Genomic DNA, 22327 nt, shown 5'->3' on the forward strand with positions numbered 1-22327 from the left:
AAATACTCTACATTCAAACTTTATTCATAATAATTTCTATAGGTGTATAAAGTTAACGTATCCCTCCATTTTCATCAAAACTACCGGTGAAGATAAGGAAGAAGGAAGCAAGGAAATCAGAAAACAGCCCTAAGACATCTGCCCCACAGGCTAACAGATACACCAAATCGAATACACACATCCAAAACGTATGCTTTTCATTATACGACAGAATTGTTTATTTACCATTTTATGCAACACTGAAGTCATTGAGATATTCAATACATGTGTTTTTTAATGGGCAGCAACTTAACAAAAATGGCCCAAAAATGAGCAAGAAATGAGAAAAAACTTACAAGAAAATTTCCATAAAAAAAAGAAAAAAAGAAGTAAAAACCAAACATCCCCCCAAAAACCAAACCCAAAACAAAACAAACTTGATTTTAAATGTATAATTAAGAGAATTATAAATAAAGTGTTCTTGGCATTTTTTCCCTGTTTTGTTTGTGATACTTCTTTCAGGATCTTTTCATTGGTAAAAACATTTTAGTGGACATGAGCAGAGGCAATTTTTATGACAACTTTATGACCAGAGTCAAGAAACATAATGACTGTAAACTATTTATAGTATAGTATAAATATTAATTGCAAGTTATGTCTTACAGCTTTTAAACTTGCCAAATTGCTTCAGAAATCACATCATCCCGCAGCATCTTGTAAGACAGAAAGACTTTGGAGAACATGACGTGCAGCCTCAGCTATGAATACTTCATCTTACTGTTTGTCCTCCCTAGTTACGGTAAAGGGAGGACTTCCCAGCTTATCTAACCTGAGTTGTCGAGGCAAAACAGAAATAAAACATAAAAAACATAAAACATTGTTCCAACTAATGAAAAGTTGACCTTTCCCTCAAATTACACTGCTATTCTCCATTTATCCTGAAGACTCAGACTCATTTGTTATTTGGTGGGTGATTTCATCAGACCACATTAACAAACAGTGAGTCCGCACAAATCTGTGCTTTCCTCCACTGCCTCTCACCTTTCACTTTGATGCTCTTTATACAGTACTACGAATCCTCACTGATAGATGCCTTTAAATTCCTTTAAAGCTTACACACCAGACCTTTAATATCGAGTCTGGTTTTCTTATATCGAGAAATTTTGGCATGGCAGTATGCTGATTGCAAAAAGCGGAATGTGTTGGCCTGTCAGTGCAGAACGACTCTCATTCACTGACAAATGGTAAGACAAAATTGGCTGGTGCACGTCAATTAAATTTTTTTGTGTGCACTTATTTTGTGTGAAAAGAACATTTCTCAGGACATATTATTGCTTTATATAATTTTCTATTATATATGTTTTTTATTTGCCGTATTAATATATTGGCTTTCAAGCAGCTTGTTTTTTGTGACAAAGAGCAAAGGGGTGTGGATGAAGCCCACAACACTCAAATGAAATAATCTGTGCAACTTGTTCAGGCACTGTTTTTTTTTTTTCAAATTTAGATCGGAGGGTGAATTTAGAGGCGTAAAGCTACAAAGACTTTACACACCATTTTCAAAGAAGTGTTTTTTGCTCACAAGATGTAGGTGAAATCATAGCTACAGAGACACAAAGTAACAAAGCCAGCTCGAGCATGTGAGCTGAGTGCGTGCTATATAGGCAGGAAGCTTGATTAGAGGATGAGGTGCAGCTGAGCACGCAGGCAGCAGGTCAGCACGAAGATTAGCTGATAAGGAGCAGGTGTGAGAGAGCAGCTGGAGTGTAGGAGAGAGCTGACTGAAAGTGAAAAATAAAAAAAAAAACCCTTTACCTCTTCACTACAGTGTCAGGATCATTAAGTCATTAAGTTAGGATCATGTCTGTGGGAGTGCACTCCGCATTGAAGGGTGGCATAGTAATAAACAGGTAAAGCTCTGGGATAAACCTTCCATGAGAAACATTCCTCAGCATGATGCTTTACTCATTTAGATGTTGAATTGTATGTGCTTTAGCTCTGTAAAATGCACAAAATAATGACATATCATAAGAAAAAATATGCTTCACAAGTTGTTGGGTGCAACCAGATTAATTTTTGTGAAACGGCAAGATGATTAAATTTATGTAACTTCTGCTTCATACTACAACATCAGCGTTTAGTGTTACCGAACTACAATATCAACACCAGAGTGGATGGAGGGTACTGAGTTCACTACTCACGCCCCACCATCTGGATTAAGTTAATATGGCAAACCTTTTACACAAGCACGCAGCAGCAGATTGAACAAGATGTCAGGTGGTTGTCCTCATCCTCACCAGCAGCTGATGAGCCCAATTCATTCACTTTTTGTTCTATTTCATGTGCAAGTTCTTGGTTGAAGAACATTAAAACTATGATGTATCATTACAATTACTACTTTTACTTGCATGAAATACTCTTTTTTTTTTTTTTTTAAAAAAAAAAACTTATTCTGAAAAAGATAATATTCATACAAAGCTGTTTACATGACTAAAACAAATTAATATTCAACCAAGAGTCCTGCATACAGCCATGCATACTCCACTTAGCATGTCCAAATGTGTTGATTATCACATCAAAATATAGAGAAGTGGAATGTTTGAAGCTGCTTGTCATTTTGCTTCTTTGCATCAAAATATGATTTCTTCTCAAAGTTTTCTTACCCATGGTGGACTTGTGTGACAGTGCAATAACAGTCCCCCTCTTTCATTCTTTCAACCACCTCCTTGAAAAAGTAGGTGTTACGATATCTGCGCACATCCAAATACCTGTTAATATTCAAGTGGGATATCAGGTGTGTTTCTCCCTATTACCCAGTGTACTGTGACTTCACCCACTGGTTTGTGGACTGCTCTTGCAGCCTCGATCCTGGCATTTCAGCAATCACCGTCTTGGGTTTTTGAAGCCAGAAGTGACCATATTTGGACAAGAAACTAGAACTGTGGAGGAGCGAGGGCTGGATCTGACTGATAGACAGTGACACTGTGACAATGTGTAACTTTGGGCCTTAAAATATGTAAACAAGTGAGTTATAAAAAATTCACCCCCTGTACGGTTGTCGTGAATGTTGGAATTTGCTATAAACAAAAACATTTTTTTCCTACCAGACTGTAAACATGTTTATTTCTGCTGTAAAGTTGGGCATTTTAACATGGGGGTCTATGGGGATTGGCACTGTTTTGAAGCCAAGCTCAAGTGGCCAGTTGATGAACTGCAGTTTTTGGAACTTCCACGCTGGTTTCATTTCTCAACCTTGGAGGTTGCTGGTTGGTTGTGGTAGAAAACCAAGTTGAGGAACATATTCCGAATCCGCTGTTTGCATGCCAAAATAATGCTATTTAAACCCAAATAATACTGATAATACTGAGTCCACTGCAAAGTGGCAATATGTTACGACTGAGAACTATGAAAGCTGATGTCTGGTCGGCCTTCTCAATGCTGTGCATCTGAATTCTATTTAAGCTCCAAATCTCATTCCTTCTGCTTTTTGTAAATTGTTCATTTAACCTTTGCAGATTTAGGAAATAAAAGCAGCAAAGACGAGTCATATTTCATCCTTTGTGATACAAGATAAAGCAAGTGCCCAGCACTTGGTCTTAAAAATTTGTCACGTATCCAACAGGAAGTTACACCAAATAAACACATTAATGAAAGTCTATTTTTATTTTATTACATCTTTGCACACGGTGTGCCATACGGTAAGTGAGGAGAACACTGGCAGATGCAAACACGTGTGGAGAGACCACGTTGTTCTCAGACTGGGGAGGTGCTGGAAAAGATTGCATTTGACAGTCTCTCTAGTGAGTATTTATTGAGATGTACACTCCATGTGCCTGAGAGTCTTTTCAGTGGGAGCCGCTGTGACGAGAGTTCATTATGCAATTGGCTGTGCACAGCTCTAACTGCATTGAGGAAAACTTGAACTATTTCTGAAAATGCAGCTGTGAAAATTGTTGTGTGATCTCATAACACAAAATGCATGTTGTATTTTGTGTCCATTTCTGTTGTAATTATCAATCTTCACACACTGGTAAAATCTTGATTACATTTGCCCATTAATTTGGGATACAGGGATTTAAAAAAACAAAACAAATCTCTTTCCATAACACTCACTGTGCTTATTGACAAAGATTCCACCAAGATTGATAAACATCCAGATGGTGTTGAAGCAGCCAGATCATCTGATTGAATCAGAGACCGGACTCCTACAGGACTCCCCTCCCAGTTGTGCTGCGCGGCAAACAAAAGTCTGTAGTATATGTTGACCACTTCCTGATTCAAATGAAAAGTCTTTGTTCCAAATGAAAAGCCCTCTGGTGTTTCATACACGGTCCAGCCATATACTGGGTTTTAAACTAACCTTGTTTGCAGTGTCGTGCAAATTCGAGCTTCACAAGAGCTAATTCAAAGATCTGTTCACACAGATTAAAATGAACAAGGTTGCGTTCATGAAGCACGATTGGAGTCCCAATAAAAACATTTGTTTACATTCATGTTGTCCTTTTTTTTTAAATAATAAAAGCTGGGTGCCGTAAAGGCTTGAGTGAACAATGCTCTTGTACGAGTTCATAAGTTCCAAACTTATGTGTTCTTAAGCGTCACCTTAGAATATGAGTACGGTCATTGTGCACGTTCTTTTAGCGCACTCATGCACAACACTGCTTTTTTTCATAGTGCAGTAGTTCTCAGAGGCTACGGTGAAACTGCGTTTGCCTTGTCACAAACTCTCCTCATCTTAAGTAGTGGAGGCTTTTCGGTTGTTTCAAAGATTTAGTAATGTCAGGTTTTGAAAGTGGTCTCACAGAAGAACATAAAACAACCATGACCTGTTAGAAATTACATGCTGGCACCATCAAAAATTAATGACAATGCAAAGTCAATTAGGCTCATTTGGCGTGGTGGACACACAAATGCCCTCAACAACGTCACTCAGTGGGCACAGGTAATGTTATGACCTCATATGAGGTATAAAAGTTTATAAAAACTGTAAAGAGAGGCAGTTGGGTGTTGGACAGGTCAAACAAACACAGGTATTTCACCCAGGAGACCAATGTTTGTGTCCCACATGAAACTAAAAGTCATTGTTTACTTCTGTCTTAATGTTCTGATGTCCTTTACCTAGACATTGTGTCGCATGATGTACTTATGTCACTTCACAGAATACTTCTTGTATGTAAGAAATGTAGTTACTTTAACCAAAAACACAATCTTTTCCTCAACCTTATCAAGTAGCTTAGGTGTCTAAAGTAAACTGCTGCCAATGCTTGATTTCAGCACAATACATGCCACCACCACATCATGTGGTGTTAAGACGTTGTGGTCATTTATTTCTTTGAGATCACGCAGCAGGTACTTGTACTTCTTGTACCGATAGATCTACTTGTAACTAACTCACTCATTCACCCACTCACAAAAAATAATGTTTGTAAAAATGGAAAAGGTCAAAGTCTATGTTTTGTTAGCACAACTTAAACCTGGAGGCCAATTACAGTGTTTTCTCAGAAAAACAAAATCACTTTAGAGCAGCGTGATTCTGATGTGAAAATAACTGGCAACTCTTAAGGCACTGATGTTACCTTCACTCCTAAGCGAACATGGTATATGCTGTCAGTTCAAACTCCTCAGACCTTGACCAACTTGGGAGCAGACTGTGGAAAGAAACCCTATGGATGTAGATTTATCAGCGACAGATCTCGCTGCCAGCTGCAGAGATCACAGGGGAAATTCTACAATGTTCTTCTTTTTTCTCACACTTAAAACAGACCACTCTATTTCTCGAAAGCGTATAAAAAGCCCCGGAGCCATGAGAACTCTCTGCCACAGTGGTGTCTATTTTCTTGGAACTTTGCCTTCTTTCATGAGGAACTAAGTGAGTAATCAGCTTCCCGTGTGCTCACCAATCCTGCTGCGCCCACGCCACTGCCCGGTAATGATGCTTGAGTAAACATAAACAGCACTGTATAGTTTTATGGTCTTCATCCATCAACGCAGACAATTTTAGACTCTAGGGAGGAAAAATCTGTTTTTTTCACGTGTGGATGTCAGCTTGTTTGTATAACTTTCTTTACAGATTTCCTCCCATTGGTTGAAAGTGAATTTCACAAGCAAATAACTACATTAAACATACAGTAAGATATAACGTGTTTTTTTTAAAATCTCAAATAAGATCATTCATTTTACAAGAGATTTGAAAATGTCGGCAGGTCTGCTTGTGCTCAGAGGGCCAATCATTACTGCTGGCAAAGCAGAAGAAATAAATCACAAAAACTTTATCATATAACCCTTATCAAGTGATAGCCATCTTTATCCTCTTTAAAAATCAGGTCCTGTGACAAGTGAAATTTAAAAAGGAGACTCTTAGATTGTAATCAGTCATAAACTCTTAGCAGTCATATTTATTGGGGTTTTTACTTGCTTAAATCTCAATTATTATATTAGTACATAGTCTGAAAGACAGTAACACATACTGGTAAACAGTTTTGGGGTATATTTACACCATTTGGCAAGACATAATTTTAGAACTCTGACTAGTTACGTGAAGCGTAGGCAGAGGTTTTGAGGGGGACACAGGATACATGTCCCCCCATTATTTAGAATATATGCATTTGTTTTCCCCAATAAATAACATCAAATAGTCAGAGTACTTTTATGTTGACAAAATGAAAGACATTTACAACATAAGTTCATGCAGAAAAAATAAACCAGAATGCAGTAAACTAAATGTTTGATGCTCAAACTTTTTTCGGCAGAAGACACTCAAATACCATCTGTTTAATTTGTGTCCTTCCAGTGTTAATACGTAGCCTACATCTTTGAGTGACAGTATTCTGTACATGTAAAAGCAGTCAGCTCAACCAAACAAAACGTCACAACCTTCCTTTTGGGACCCAAAGGCACCTGACCTTCTCCATCTATTTCTAGGAACTGCGGTAGTAATGGATGTGTCCATGCAAGCCTCTGACAGTGTTTGTTTTGGCAGCCACTTCTTTAGCCACATCTGTTTCCGCTCTGGTTTCCACTCTCTTTTTCAGTCATCTCTGACATTTTTTAATGGCATTAACTTCGCACACTGCTTTGATCTTTAAAACTTTAAAACTGCTTGATTCCAAAGAGGAATCGCAAAAAGAGGGAACAGATTTAACAAGTAATCTGTTTTCTTTAAGCTATTTTCCTTAGACATTTTGATGAATTTTCTCTTCTGTTTTCTGTCCTGTTTGATAGTTGCAAAGATAATTCCAGGAGGACTTCACAAAATTCATTAAAAATTCCCTGAAATGTTTGGCCCACCAAACATTTTGCACAAAACTCATATACCTCTGCTCTGTTAACAAATTTGGGGTTATTGATCATTTGGATGTACCTACAAAAAAATTGTGTGAAGCCAGTGAGGGATCATGTTCATGTGACTTCACTATAGCAGCTCAGTATTTTTGCAAATGAACCTGATACATCGAAAAATTTGCATTGTGACCTAAAATCTTAAAGTTTCCCCAAAAAGTTTTAGGTCTTTAGCAGCACTATGAAATTGTTTTTCCATGAGTGGGTACCTATTTTATCTTGTGCATTTTCATTAGCTTGCAATGCGATTCACAGCCCTGCCAATGGTGTCACACTGATAACAGGTTGTAGAACCCAAGATATGCTGCAATGCACCAGCAAAGGCAAGCAGGAAGACTTTTAGCATGTAAACAGGATGTAAATAAAACATAAAAAGTAAAAAAAAAAAAAAAAAAAAAAAAAGACTGCAATTTTTTACGAGGAAGGAAATGCACTTGGCATGCTTGTTAGCTCTCACAGATACACATGATGTGTTTTTATGAGTAACACTAAATGTAAACAAAACTTTTTGTTTGTTTAAAAGAAGACTCCAGGGCCCTTTCCACATTTTGTCATTATAAAATAATTGGATTTGTGGTGTATGCATTGTTTCATTTTATAGATATCTTATAGGTTTTAGTTGAAGTCTTAAAGACTTATTGGTACTTATGTACTTATGTACATGTTTGAAATAGTTAGCTAATGAAATAAAACGAAGTGACAATTGAAAGTCAGGTGTTTCCTCTTTTATAACAGTAAAAAGATTCTGGGAAGAGTCCTCACCAGCTCTCCTGTCCAAGAATCATGGATGCCATGGTAGTATGTAAGAATAACTTAGACACAGTAGGTTGCAAATTGTTAATATTTACACGTAAAAATAAATACATCTTCAGGTATTGAATGCATAAATATTTTTATGTGGATGACTCCAGAACGTACATGCAAGGCTACATCACATAATGCACACTCAGCACTGTTAAAGCCCTCATTGGTTTTTCTGATCATGGACTTATGTGAAACTTAAAGTTATGACACCAGACTGGCTAATCTGTGCCATGATAAATCCTTGTCAGTGTTATTTATAAATGAAATGAACCTCTCAGATTTAAAAAATTTTTTTTTTATGTTGGTTGTTCTAATGCCCCTTTTAAGTGATACATTCAACAATTCAACAAATAAGCTGAAATGTGAACAATTCTTTCCTGATAAATAGTTTTTTAAGTTTTTTTTTTTTTTAGTTTGGATTAGTGTGGAACCATTGGATTTTAAGGAACAATAAGGACTAAAAAAATGCTGAATATCTAGATAACAATTTTCACGTGTTGGTTAAAACATGCTTTTGTTTAATATAAAAAGCATTGAAGAGTAAATATAATCAAACTTTATAATTGCTACATTCAACTAAATGAATACATTTAGGACAATTTGACATTGCACACCAACACCACATCCACCATCACATCCGTCTGTCTCAGTTTAGTGTAATTTCAGTGAATACCAGTGTTTTCATACAGCATGTAGTGAACAATAATCTGTGGTTGAAAGTGTTAACCTGGACAATAACAGGAGCATTAGAAGTGAAAAGTACATGTGATTATTTTGTATGTGCTTATCTGATTGCAATGCTGCTCCTCTCTTAAATTTCCTTACTTTATAATTTGGATTTTGCTTGTAATTCAAAGACTACAATAAAATGAGTCTCAATAACCAGTATTTGTATTATTTAGTGCTGCAAACCTGCTCCTTCTCTCTCTCCCGTGTTTTTCACCATTAGCACTAAAACCAGGTCTGGACCTTTTTAGTGACTCGGCATGCATACATACGACTTTGGTATTATCACATGGGAAAAAGACCTTTCTCTTTTTAAACCACTGCTCTGTTCACTTCTTTTTTTTTTTTTTTCGAGATTCCCTCCTACTTGATTTTCCCATCTTAGCAACATGCAGTTTAGTGGTAGCCAAGGAGCTCGACCACTGAGCCAACTAGCCAGCACTGTTCTCAAGGATGGCTCTCACAGGCTGCATCGCAACCAAAAGGGGGAGTTTGGTGACAATCCAAACTAACTGTCTATGTGAGTGTGAGAATGTGGAGGGGACGAAAAGAAAGCTATGTGATAATCATTACTCATGCATTGATAGTAGTAGATGCTCCACTATATTACAGGTTCTTTTATTAGAATGACAAAATATTTGGTGGTTGCTGGTAATTAGTCAACGAATCCATTGATTTAAAGCAGCCAGCGGTGTAAGTGTCATTCTGTTTAAAGTTTCCCAATGGTTTTGTCCCATAGACAGAAAATGTTTTAGGTCATGTCTGTTCCAAGCACTCAACATGGAATAATATTATCTTTGAGTAATATCTTAAGTACTTGAAAGTCACTCATCAGGTTTCTCTAAGAAGGGCCATTACTGGAAAATGATTAAACATTTCTGTACATTTAAGTTGAATGGCTTTTTGTTTTTATTAAAATGAAAACTGCTTTTCATTCATCCATAGTTTAAACTGGATAATTCTGATTTAGTTTCCAATGTGACCCCAAATAAAAGATTACTTTCTTATGAAAACAATCCAAGGTTTTCATTAGTTTCACATCAAGGCATGGTCGTTTTTTTGGCATAGGCAACCTACGTGGTTGCCTAAGGTGTTGATGACCTGACATGAACCAGGTGTTAAATTGAGTTTACCATTAAATTAATTATTAGTGGATTTCTGCCATAGGGCACCAGATTGGACCAAACAGGCCCTGCATAAAGGGGTCAGAAAGTCATCCTTAGAGTTTATGCTACAGAATGCATTACAGTCAGTTGGGTCAAGCTTTACACCAAACTGTCTGGTAAGGTCTGGCAAAGCTACAACAATGCCTTTATGCAAAGTCTGATAATGTTTTCAAGGATTACTCTGATTAGTTTACTTTGCATTTGTATCCAAAAGTTGAAGAACCTACTTTGTGGCCAAACTGAAAAGATTGCTCTTCATAGAAACACATTAGTATCTGTTTTGATGTGAATCTTGACTATATGTGTGTGTTGCTGTATTTCTTCCTATTTGTGAGAACCAGTCAGGTTTTTTTAAGGCCATTTTTGATAAACAAGGTCCTTCTGGGTGACCTTCATTTATTTAGGAGGATAGCAAATGAATGATGTCAATGGAAGGTCCTTACTAATACAGAAGTACAAGAGTATGTGTGTGTGTTTGTAGGGTAGGGAGGTAGGGTTATTTCAAAAGGCAGTATTTCCCTGTAGGTAAAGTCAAAACATCATTTGGAAATATAGTTTTCTTTTGCTAAATGCCCTTGATATCTTGTAAAATAAAGGTCTTTGGTTCTTGAGCTGTCTTACACAATAGTAGTTTATTAGAGTACTTAATTAATAAAAAAATGATGTTTTTTTGCTGTTGTTGTCATGGTGAGTGACTGCTGTTCCCCCCCCCCCCCCCCCGTCTCTTCAGACTCCTGCTGTGGCTTAGTTGACCAGCAGCTCCTGGTACTGCTCAGATCGGAGGAAACGCCCGAAGGAGTCTTTCTCCATCAGGGCGTAGATTCTCTTCTGGGCCAGTTCAAAGGTGGTGGGGGACAGCTGCACCAGGTTTCTCAGGGTCACATCCTTGGTGAAGTGGTCAATGTTCACCTGTGGTGCGAGGATGACAGGACACACTGTCAGAAACAACTTAAGACTGGATGAGGACGATAAAGAGAGAGAGAAATAGCAATTATCGAGGGTTAATATCAGTACTGATGATATACTGTAGGTATGTAAGAGAGGACTCGAGATGAAGAGGAAGATTCCATTTAAGGCAAGATACTATTTTAATTTTCACTGTTTATTTTAGCTAGCCAATTGTTGTGTTGAGTCAGATTGAAATAAACATACGCTACATCAAGTTCTGCCTGCCACAAGATTATTCCAAGGAAAAGACCTACCAGAGACATGATGTTTACAACAACTTTAACTTAACACATTCTTTCTCTAAAATATGACGCTGAAGTCTCTAACCCATGATGGAAATGCTAGAGTCAATGCAGTGATGCCAGTTAAGCAAATTTGTTGCTAGATTTAACTTTCTGGACTACCCTGACAATTCTTTCTTTCCAAAAGCAAAAAAAGCAGCAGCCACGGGTTCGATTCCAGCCTCGGCCCTTTGCTGCATGTCATTCCCTCTCTCTCTCTCCGCCTTTCACACTTGTGCTGTCCTATCAATTAAAGGCATAAAATCCCATAAAAATGTTTTTTAAAAAAAAACAGATAACTGTAGTTTTCCAGAGTGTGGAGTTTTAGTAGGTAATGAGAAAATGAAAGAAAAACTCTGTGACCTTGTTTGAGCTTTACAGCTGTAATTGTTCAATAATTATTGAATTATCTAATGACATCATCATGCAATGACATCACAGGGTTTTATTTTTTTCCCAAGAGTGTTTTGCCTAGTCCAGTCCTACTGTGATTGGCTGGTACTGTTCACACTGATGCGTCACAGTTACAGGCAATTAGAGTTAGGTCAGAGAGATCATGGTTAGCGAAAGTGCTGGCCAATCACAAGGTGGGACAGGCAGAACACTCTTGGGGAAAAAAACAACACTAAAAAAAACCTCATAATTTAGCAACTTTTGGCAACAAATCAATCTGCTTGTGGCTATCTCCACCGAAATGAGTTTGCAACACTCAGTAACTGTTCCCAAAATATGTGTGTGCCAAAAAGTGTTAATGCACTCGTTAATGTCTGTAACATGCTATGTTAATACACCTGGAATTCTGCCCTCCTGCCATCTCCATTTTTTTTTGCCATTCTTTGACCTGATAAAACCAGCTGCTTCAGACGTATGCAAATTGATATAGGGCATCTTCATTTGAATTCTCTTTTATCTTAAATACGTTAAGCTGTTCAGGAGTAAAATGTTGCATAAATAAAGACTATTTTGCCTATCGTACCCTTCTGGCAAAATCCCTATTGCATTTCCAACTTGCTGAGGCCATCTCCCAAATAATATTTATCATGTAGAACTCTCTATGAGTAGTCTGAATATCTCTCTATATCATCTTTCACGTATGATACTGTTGCCAACTAACAGGTGAAGTCAAAGGAGTCTCTGACCTCTCTGGGTCCCTCAGACTGGATGAAGTCTTCATAGATCTTCTTGGCCTTGGAGGCCATCTTCGCGGGGTCCTTGGTCTTCTTGAAGTCCTCGCAGCTCATCCAGAACTCAATATTCTCATCACTGAACTCAGACTGCAGGAAGGTACGGAAAGTGGCCAGACCATCTAATGGAGAGAGAAGAGGATGGGTGTTAGATAAAAAGAAAGAGAGAGATGTTTTGACAAATTATGTAATATAATATAGAACAGTGATTATTTAACCCTTTGAAACCTGCATTGATGTCACTTTTCTCATGCTGTATTCTGAAGCTTTCACAAGTAAACATCTGAACCCTGAGCAAATGGGTTTGCTTTTATTTAGAAACATGGCAAAAAAAGGGAAATGAGCAACTTAGTAAGAATGGCAAATTGCCAAACAATTGCAATTTGAAAAATACTATTTAAAAAGCAAAGGAAAAATGCTGCAAACTATATTTATAATTATCACAATTTCAATTTTTCTTTTTTGATAATTTTTGGGATAATTTCATTATTTCTCATTGCCTTTTCCAGATGCTTTTGAAAAATTTATTCAGTTTTCAAAGGATTAAGCCCCATATCATGAACACATTTTTAAAGAACAAAAGGAAAATGAAACTGGAAATTCCGAATAAGCCTTTGAGACACTTTTCATTAAAGTCACAAGTTAACTAAAATCTCTGTATCACTTTAACAATGGCTCAGTTGAATTATGCAACACAAACTCAATTTATTACTAAAATATAGAGGTTAATTAAAAAATATTGGGGGTAAGTCCATTCCTAAATTGTTGCAAATGTCAGATAATTACATGTAAATGTTTTTTTATCAATGTTTTCATGACTGTCAGCCACCACAATAATCCCAAGACCATCTGCCTCCCTGCTTAAATCATTTATACACTCCAACTGTTATAATTAATTAGGAAAATTCTTTACATGCAGCACAAGAGCAAAGAGGAATTAAATCATAGCTTGATGTTTTGGCATTTCTACCATCCTCTTGGGCATGAGGCAACAGTAATTTATAGTCTATGTAATATATTATGAAATTGATGAAAAACATTATTAGAGAATCTGCTATTTAGCAGATTTAATAAGGGAAAACAAAGGAAATGCATTTTTTCAATCCATGGCTATTAAAGGCTTCTGTATCTTGCATAAAAGACTTAAAGTATCAGAACTTAATCTGTGAAAACTACAAAATGACTTTTAAACTCTATTAGTGATGCAGCTTCAGAACACTCTTCTTCAGTCACACCTGTTTTTTTAAGCATTGACCTCACTGCCGCGCATATGTAATCACATGGGCATTGTGGCTCTTTCCATAATGATGTTGTCATGTTTAAATACATCCATTATGGATTTTTTTAAAGCTAAGCTTGGAAAGTAATTATGTTGATGGATAGATAAAACTACCAATGTTAACAGATTGTATAAAAGCTTTTATTGCAGAAGTGAAGGAAAATAAGAAGGAAAGCACAACTGACATTATTAAGTTGTGGCATATACTACACGGGCTTGGTGTTTTTATTGAGGAAAGTGTGATGATATAAATTAATGTGTATTGTCCGTTTAACATTTTCACCAGCTGCTACATTGTGACTGTGAGTTTGTGAGTCTCTGTTTGTGTCATAAAATGTTCAAATGTGGTCCTGAAGACAATAGAGAGTGACAATGGGCGGGGATTTTTACTTCTTTCCTATCCCACTTCCACAAAGTACCCTTCCCAGTCCCAAGGAATTGACTCCTGTCCCATCCCGTTTCCACATTGTTTTTTTTTTTTTTTTTCAATTTTCTTAAAAATAACCTTTAGTCACATTAGAACTGTATTTTTACATATTAAAACCAGGTATATTTCATCAGTAGGTGCTAACTTAATAGCTAAAACAGCTACATTGTAAATATGCAAAATTATGTTTTTTATATTAACTTTTTCACATTTCAGTTTTAATTTTTGTTCTTGGCTGTTCCACTCTGACTTCCGTGTCATTCCCTTATTGTATGCAAACACCACAGTAAACACCTCATATATGAGAACCTTCCTGATAACTGCCACAACACTGTAGCAAATAACTGTCATAGTCCATTAGCTTGATGCTAACACATAATGGGAGCTACCATCAACTTGCTAATGAAAATTAACATTGGGATTATAATTATATTAGGCTATTTTAACAAAAGATACATTTTACTCCACATGTGTAATTCATTTAAGAAAATAAATACTAGCTGCTGACAGCACACCAGTATTGTTATTAGTATGATTCCTGTCCCGCCTGCTCCCGTTGACTTTTTTCCGGTCCTCTGCCAGTCACAAGATGAATGAGGAAACTGACTCCCATCCCACGAGAATCCGACAGGAATCCCACGACTCACAGGATTCCTGAAACAATGTCCACCTCTAGGAGACACCTTTTCTACCGGAAACTATCACAGAAGCAGTTTTGAGTACTTTGCCAGGTGTTTGTATGTCTCTCTGGTTGTCTATGGACAGATTTTAACACTGTCATAGCTTCACAATCGTGCAAGTTGTAGTCACAAAGCTTTACAGGTGTGTAGGTGAAATCAAAATGAAAGCTAAGTTCAAAATTGGGAGTGGCTTGAGCACATGGGCCAGAAGGAGTGGGGCAGGAAGGAGGGAAGGGGCCTCTATACGTTACGCCCCTGGTGGCTGGAGTGATCCATCTTAGGATACTCTCTAGTTTATGTTAGATTTTTGTTTGTTTGATCATTTACATAAATTAAAAAAGTTTTTATTATTAGTTTCCCAAAAATTTCTGGATGGACCCAAAACAGAGATCAGGAAAATATGGATGTTTTATGCAATTTAAATTGAGTGAAAAAAATCAACAAACTTTTTAAAACCTTGTTATTGAAAAAAATAAATAAAAACATTTAGTCAAAAATAATTCAGCTAAACTTCAATTTACAAAAACAACCATTGATCTTTTGGAAATGTTTTCAAAATACAAACAAAACTTTGGACCAATGGTAAAGCACAGTGGTTATTCAGAGGTAAGTATCCAAAATAAGACTTAATAAAACAACCACTCAATTTGGCACAGAACATTGTAGTTGAACACAATGCCTGCGAAAGGTCCCATTGTCTGAGCCAGCATGTGCTGCAGATGATAAGCTCTCTGCTATGGCCTCAGGCTTTTATCTGCAATCTAGATGGCTAGTTTGGTTCAAAATAGCACAGAGCCGCAATCAAGCTGCTGCTCTTTTTTAAAGACCTTCAGTACAAAGACACACACACACATACACACAAAAAAGCGCACACGCCCAGGCACTGATGACAAGCTGTTTGTGTATCAAAGCTGCAGCAACCAGCAGGAAATGTAGTCGTGTATCCATGATTTTACAATTTTTTTATATCAGCAGAATTTTGCTTGATTACCTTGGCTTCAGTTTGAATTAACTGCACTGACTCCCATGGGTCTAACCAGCTGGGTGATATTACAATAATGAAACACTGAAAAATTCCTGTAATTAAAAACTGCACAAAAAACAACTTGAAAACGGGATTAATTCTCCTACAAGCGCAATGTTTTTAATTTAATCAGAGAGTAGTCATACATTATGCATTTCCTGTTGCATAATGTACAGTGCATTATGCAATTTTTCACTGTGAGGCGAAGGATGGGGGGTAGTCCTACATCTGAGAGGAAATAACTCACAGAGAATCCCATAGGAATTAACAAGAGAAGAGCCATAAAGAATAATGTTAATGCAAAATCTCATGTAGATAAATAATCACGGCGCAGCGGTTTGCAGCAACTGTGCAATAAATCAGCACCGGTGGAATCATTTAGACTTTTCCCTGGAGATGTTACCATAACACGCAGTAACCTTAGAGGACAGATACACACGCAGATGCAAACACGTTCATGCAGGCACACAAACATAGAGGGGAAATACATCCCTGTGCCCGAGCCTGTGCTGAAGGAGCCACTTAGAAGGGTCCTTTACCACCCACTGAGGCCTGCAGAGGAAGAGTTTCTGTTCACATGTATCTGTTTGTGGACTGTTTTGATGTGTAGCAGTAACTCAAGTGACTGATTAGCCGGAGAGTTTACACTAAGTGCTAAATACTATTAACCATTAGAGTTAATCATCAGTCTTGCTGGCTCTTGCTTTGCTATTTGTGACATAAACAGTGGAGCCAGTGGTTGCTCTCTGGTATGTATGGTGGTACTTGAGGTGTTTTTCTTCATTTGTTCAGTCTACACCTGCAGCTTGTCTTTATGTAACCCTCTCTCCTGCAAATTATGACTACAAAACAATTTTACAAAATAATTTTTGGGGGAAAGGTGCTCTTTGATTACTTCGTCATGTGTCATCATTGTCACAGTTTAAATCCTAATATTGTATCGATTGAAAATCCTAGGAATGCAGCTGAAGTTAAACAAAACTGTAGCATAGGCAGGGGCGTAGCACTGTATTCTGGGCCCTATGCATAAGCATTCTCTGTGGGTCCCCCCGCCCTTCCTCTCTTGATATGTTTCTCTTACACACATTTTTTTTTTTTCAAACTTAGTTTGCTTTCTTTCCCTTTCCTCTCTTTCTTTTCTTTTTTTTTTTCGAACACATTGCCCTTTCTTGGGAAAATATAAAAAAGTGCACGTAGATACACTAGCAGCAAAAACTCACTCAATTTAAGCTTTAAGGGACGGACTAAACCATTTTGCACCTTTAAGTGTCCACCTTGTTGTGCAATGTATTTTAGCTTTTAGCTTCTTTTTGAGATACTTTTACGATGATGCCAGTTTTACATTGTAGCTTCCAGCTTTTCAGCAGTGTTGTTAATGCATATGAGCTTTTATGTCTTTCAGGCAATTAATCTAATTTTTCTGCATTTTCTCATTTTCATACAGTTTTACAGCTTTCAGTTTTTCAACCAATTTATTTAAACATTTTTATTTTTGTTATTGCACCAATTACTTAGAAGTAAAAAATGCACGCAAAACCATATTTTTCATTCAGAGCCCTGATGATTTTTTCCTCACTACAATGCCCCTGGGCACAGGGAAACCAAAACCACTAAGAGCTACTTTTGTCTGCCATGCAGGGCTCTCTGAGAAAAAATCCTATACTGAGGAGAAAAGTACATCAGACTAGATGAAGAAAATCCTTAAAAAGTTATATATAAGCCAAAGAACCCTGCTGATGAGTGCAATTGGAAACTATAGTTGCATACGATATATTTGCAATTTATAGATATTTATGTAGATTTTGAGGTTTGAAATTCTGATAATGTAAGTTATCTAAATTGGAATTTTATTATTTATGTAATTTTTAGTGTCATGTGTGCTGTATGTATTGTGTATTGTAAATTAATATGCATGAGACAGAAAAAAAACAAAAACAAATCATCATCTTCATCATTCAATTTAAGAAACAAATGGTCACTTGGATGTCTCACACACAATTATACTAATACAAAAACATAATGAGAATAATAGGTGTGGTGTGCTGTACCTGTTTAAACAGTCTAGACAGACAGCAGACCTCAGAGGAGGCATGTTTTCTTCTTTTGAAATGGTTGACGTTAAACCAGAGTGCCAGCTGTTACATAATGAAGACTGCAGCTTTGGATAGAATGAAATAATGATGCTTTCAGTGTTTGGTTGTAAGGATGTCAACAAAGCAGCCGAGGCTCTACAGAGCAGTAAATAATAGGCAACCTTAAATGTTTCCTATTTTTGGAGTTTTAACAAGGCCATTCTTTTTGAGTATCCATCAGCTGTGTGGAAAACACTGGTGTGCATAAGAGGCATCATTTTCAGAGTAAGAGAAAGATCTGCAAGATGCATTCTGCCAAGGTACATGTGAACAAGCAACATCTGTTTTTTCCTCCTCTCTTGAAGCCATGATACTGTTTTTTTTTTTTTATAACTGAGGAGTATTTTAAAATGTTTTAACACTAATATAATATAATATGATATTTGCTAAAAAATATGTAAGATTTTAAAAAGATAAGAAAGTTCTTTAAAAGGTCTAATGTGAAGGATTCAAGGATGAGCGGCATCTGAGCAGTTGCACTAAAGCTTCTTTCTTGTGTCAGGCATAAAGGAGAATTACGGTGAACAAAGTGAGACACAAATGGTCAAACATAGAGCCAGTGTTTGGTTTGTCCATTCTAGGTTTCTGTAGAACAATATGATAGACTTCATAAAAGGGGACCTGCTCTGCATGCAGATATAAATGGCTCATGCAAAGCTGACAAAATCCCAATAATTCTTATTGTCAGTTGATAATACACTAATGAAAACCACATTATGAATATTATATAACATTTCTGCTAATAGATGGTCCTAAATTCTACACACTGAACCTTTCATAGTGTTAATTACAAAAAGTATGTTATATCATTTTCCACCCAAATTAGTACTCGTATGCAAATACTAAACATGGGAAAACCCCTTAAAGATATGCAATAGACTGCTTTCCCATTGCCAAAAGGCCAGAGCCGCATACACAGCTCTGCAGCAGAGGAGTGTGCCTTTCTGTGTGTGTTGTTGGTTTTTTTGGTGTGTTACTTTTGGTGTCACAGATGGGCTCACAAACAAGGTAGTAAATGAGGCCAGTGAAAATGTGACAATGGTTACTTCATTTTATATCCCATACTTGTTCAGTCTCTCTCTCAAACTCAGTGCTGACTAAATAGCAGCTTGGCCGGAGACAGATGGTATTTCCTAGCAACACTGTTATTGCATCCCACTGGCAAAGGGGGTAAAAATTGTGTGTCCACCCAGATGTTGTATTTTCCATCACTACCAATTGAAGCCAGTAGGAGCTGGGGCTGATAAATAGTCATTTTCAGTAAATGTTGATTTCCCATTAAACACTAAAAGTCCAGATGTTAGCGAGTGTTAGTGGATTTTTTGTGCAGTTTGTTCAGTTTGTTTTTATCCATCACATCACACACTAGACAAAAGGTTGTTACCCCATAAGGTATATATAAGAAAAAGTAGACCTACAGTTGTTGTTCAGGACTCGGTCCAGACTCTCACGCCACTGAGCAGCCTCTTCAGGAGTGGGCCTGCACACAAAATACCTCAGTTTAATGTTGTATCCTGAAAATGTAATCTAAAAAATTGTACTTTTACTCTAAATGAATCATTATCATAATATATGAGCCCCTTTTGATTGATGGCAGAGTTAATGTAGAATACATAATGTACATAATGTTTGAGTGAAACCACAAACTATAAATACAAATCTGACATGTGTTTCCAGTCCCCCACAAAAACAGACTGCATCCTTTGATCTCAGTTTTAGCTGCTAGAAATAAGTCTGGAAAACATCCACTGAGAATGGATTGTGTCTGGTGCATGAACTGGACCAATCATGGGGCACATTAAGATATTGGACTAAACAATTAAGTTGTGATTCTAAAATTGCATAGTTCTTCTTTCTCCTTTGGGAGAAAGTTCCTAAAGATGTTTTTCCAAGTTTGAAAATTAACTGGAGGGACCAACGACAGGACAGTGAGTGATGTGTTCACCCAATTCAGGCGTCTTAAAAGAGCATCACTTTCATCAATCATTGATTGTACAGGCTTTTTCACATAATCTCAAGCAAATACTTTATGAGAAAAAATGTTTTAATGGTGTGGGGATAATATTTAGAATATATCTTAGGTTATTCTAAATTAAGTCAAACAAAGAGATAAAAAACATACACAATGAGGACAGCAAATGTTTTTCCAGTGTTATTCAAAGAGAAAATCAAGATGTATGGGTCATTGCAAATTATCAATATTAATTGCAGTAAGTGAGTCTAAAGGGAACCAATCCATTGCCAGAATACAAACAAAGAAAAATCAATCCTCAGTTAATGCCTTGCTGACGTCTGTAGATTTTTTTTTAAGGTTAAACCTTTGAAACCTGAGCAGTTTGGCTTGATTTCTTTCAAAAACACGTGAAGAAGGCAATAAGCAACAGAGGAAGAAATTAGTAAAACCCCCAAAGAAAATGACCTGAAAGTGCTTGAAAACTTACAATTTGCAATGCAATTTGCAATTTGTAGAACATTTGTTATCAAGTGATGTCGCTCCCTGTTTCAAAGGCTTAAAAATAATATCAAAACTATTTGGTTTAACACTCATTTGAAAGTGAACATCTCAAACATAATTCATCTCTTACTCAGTCTGTTCAAGGTGATGCCAAATAAACTGGAAGTATCTGAAGCATTGTAGCATCTCACCCTGACATCTGAGCCCAGTCAGTGTCTGGAGAGGTTTAATGTGCTTTGATCTCCACATCTAGTACCTGCTGTGAGCTCAGCACGACCACTTTACCATCAATTATCTGGTTAACATTAAACCTTCAAAGAAACGCATGCCTCTAAGGACAAGCCAGAGAGAGGGAGAGACTCACTTCTGCTGCTTCTCTGGCTTCTTCTCAGTCTTCTCGGGATAGGGGATGATGAGGTCGATGGCATTTTCTGGCTTTTGCAGCAAAACGCCCAATTTTGACTTGATCTCCTTGGCCCTGGATGACAAAAAGCAGGCAACTTGTGTAATGAAGTCTTTGTTTTAACTTAGACACGAAAGCCATAATAATCTGGTCATTGTGTTTACCTAAGCTTTCTCAATTGACCATCACTTTCTCTCCAACATGACTTGTATTTGTACAAAATGCTAAGATTACGTTTATGAGCATGTTGGTTTGATGATTCATCAAACTTGAAACTTCATTTTCTACAAAAAAGTCTGAGTTCTTTAAAAAAGTGGTCCGTTACTTAAAATAAAAAAGCAGCAGAGGGGAAAACATAGCAGGTGAGACTTAAAAAAAATGCATGAATTGTTATGATATTAACAGCTTTATACTGTGAATTACAGCATGTTCTTTGATATTTACAGCTTTTTATTAAAATTACAGCATTTCAAATGATATTTACAGCTTTTTACTGTGAATTACAACACATTTTTAAAAATCTTGCTAGACCCCCTTCTTGGAGGTTCATGCCTAAAATCCTTAGTCAGTATAACGTAATTCAAGTAGTTATAAAAGTACTCGATACATTATTAAAATGTTACACTATCTTATTAATTGAGAACAAAATTGAAACAGCATCACACTTTAAAACCAGTAATAACAAAACTGTGATTTTTTAAAAATGTCTTTTTTTTCTGTAGTTCAATTTTGACAAGTGGAAGCATTGTTAGAGAAATTTTTTCTTCAACTCTGAAGGTTTAGAGACCCCTCTGAACTCTCCTCAGAGAAATTTATTTTGTTGCTTACGCACTATAAACTCTCTTGAACAATCCACATGATCTATTGTCTGTAAGCCCCCCCCCCCAAAAAAAAAAAAAAATACTGGTGCAACCGTGATGAAACTGTTCTTCAGGTCAAAAAGTCTGTCAGAAAATATAATATTTACTGCTATGAACTTTTAAGTCTTTGAGTTCTTTCAGATGTAAACTCTTGACCTAAGTGTTACAGCGGAATGGATTAAAACTTCTAATCTTTACGGACACAGTTTGATCAAAGCCACTTTCAAGAGGTTTAAGAAAAGGCCAAACTTTTTGAGATCCCAACCACTTCAGAGGAATGCACTAACAGGTAAAGTGATGATGCAGGTCTCACCTTTCCAGGCAGGTTTGGGGTAAGGCAGCTAATCCTTTACACATTTCCCAGCTTTTTCTGTCGCAGTGTTTGAGGGTGAATTCAGTCTTCCTGTTAGCCCACTGTGAGTCTCTGAGTTCCTTTTGCTGTCTGAGTCTGGCTTTCAACACATGGGGAGTTTTATACAGACACCCTTTGGGCTTTGGGCCAACAGCTAAGCCAATCAGACTGGAATGTGCACAGCACGGACAGCTGAGGAGCCGGCTGAGGAAGGGCGGGTTATCAATGCTCTGCTTGCTTTGAGGTTTCAATTAAGCACCAGATCCAGGACCAGTGTGCAGGATGCAAA

At 37.0% G+C, this 22327-nt stretch overlaps 1 protein-coding gene across 1 annotated transcript; it reads right to left on the bottom strand.

Moving 5' to 3' along the window:
- Nucleotides 1-10626: 10626 nt before the first annotated feature.
- Nucleotides 10627-22115, bottom strand: LOC121965667 (regulator of G-protein signaling 5-like). Its single transcript, XM_042515802.1, has 5 exons — nt 22000-22115; nt 20788-20901; nt 19387-19448; nt 12382-12548; nt 10627-10922 (listed from the first exon to the last, which is right to left on the bottom strand). The coding sequence occupies exons 1-5, from the start codon at nt 22041-22043 to the stop codon at nt 10758-10760; spliced, it is 552 nt and encodes a 183-aa protein (XP_042371736.1). The 5' UTR covers nt 22044-22115; the 3' UTR covers nt 10627-10757.
- Nucleotides 22116-22327: the final 212 nt, after the last annotated feature.

This window comes from Plectropomus leopardus, chromosome 3, assembly GCF_008729295.1.
Source record: "Plectropomus leopardus isolate mb chromosome 3, YSFRI_Pleo_2.0, whole genome shotgun sequence".
NCBI lineage: Eukaryota > Metazoa > Chordata > Actinopteri > Perciformes > Serranidae > Plectropomus > Plectropomus leopardus.

Excerpts from the sequence above, each read along its gene's own strand:
- LOC121965667 (XM_042515802.1), bottom strand. The coding sequence starts at position 22,043 with ATGTGTAAAGGATTAGCTGCCTTACCCCAAACCTGCCTGGAAAG. Across the intron at positions 19,449-20,787 it reads AAGCCAGAGAAGCAGCAGAA|GCCCACTCCTGAAGAGGCTG; the intron begins GTGAGTCTCTCC and ends TTTTGTGTGCAG. Across the intron at positions 10,923-12,381 it reads AGTCTGAGGGACCCAGAGAG|GTGAACATTGACCACTTCAC; the intron begins GTCAGAGACTCC and ends CTCGCACCACAG.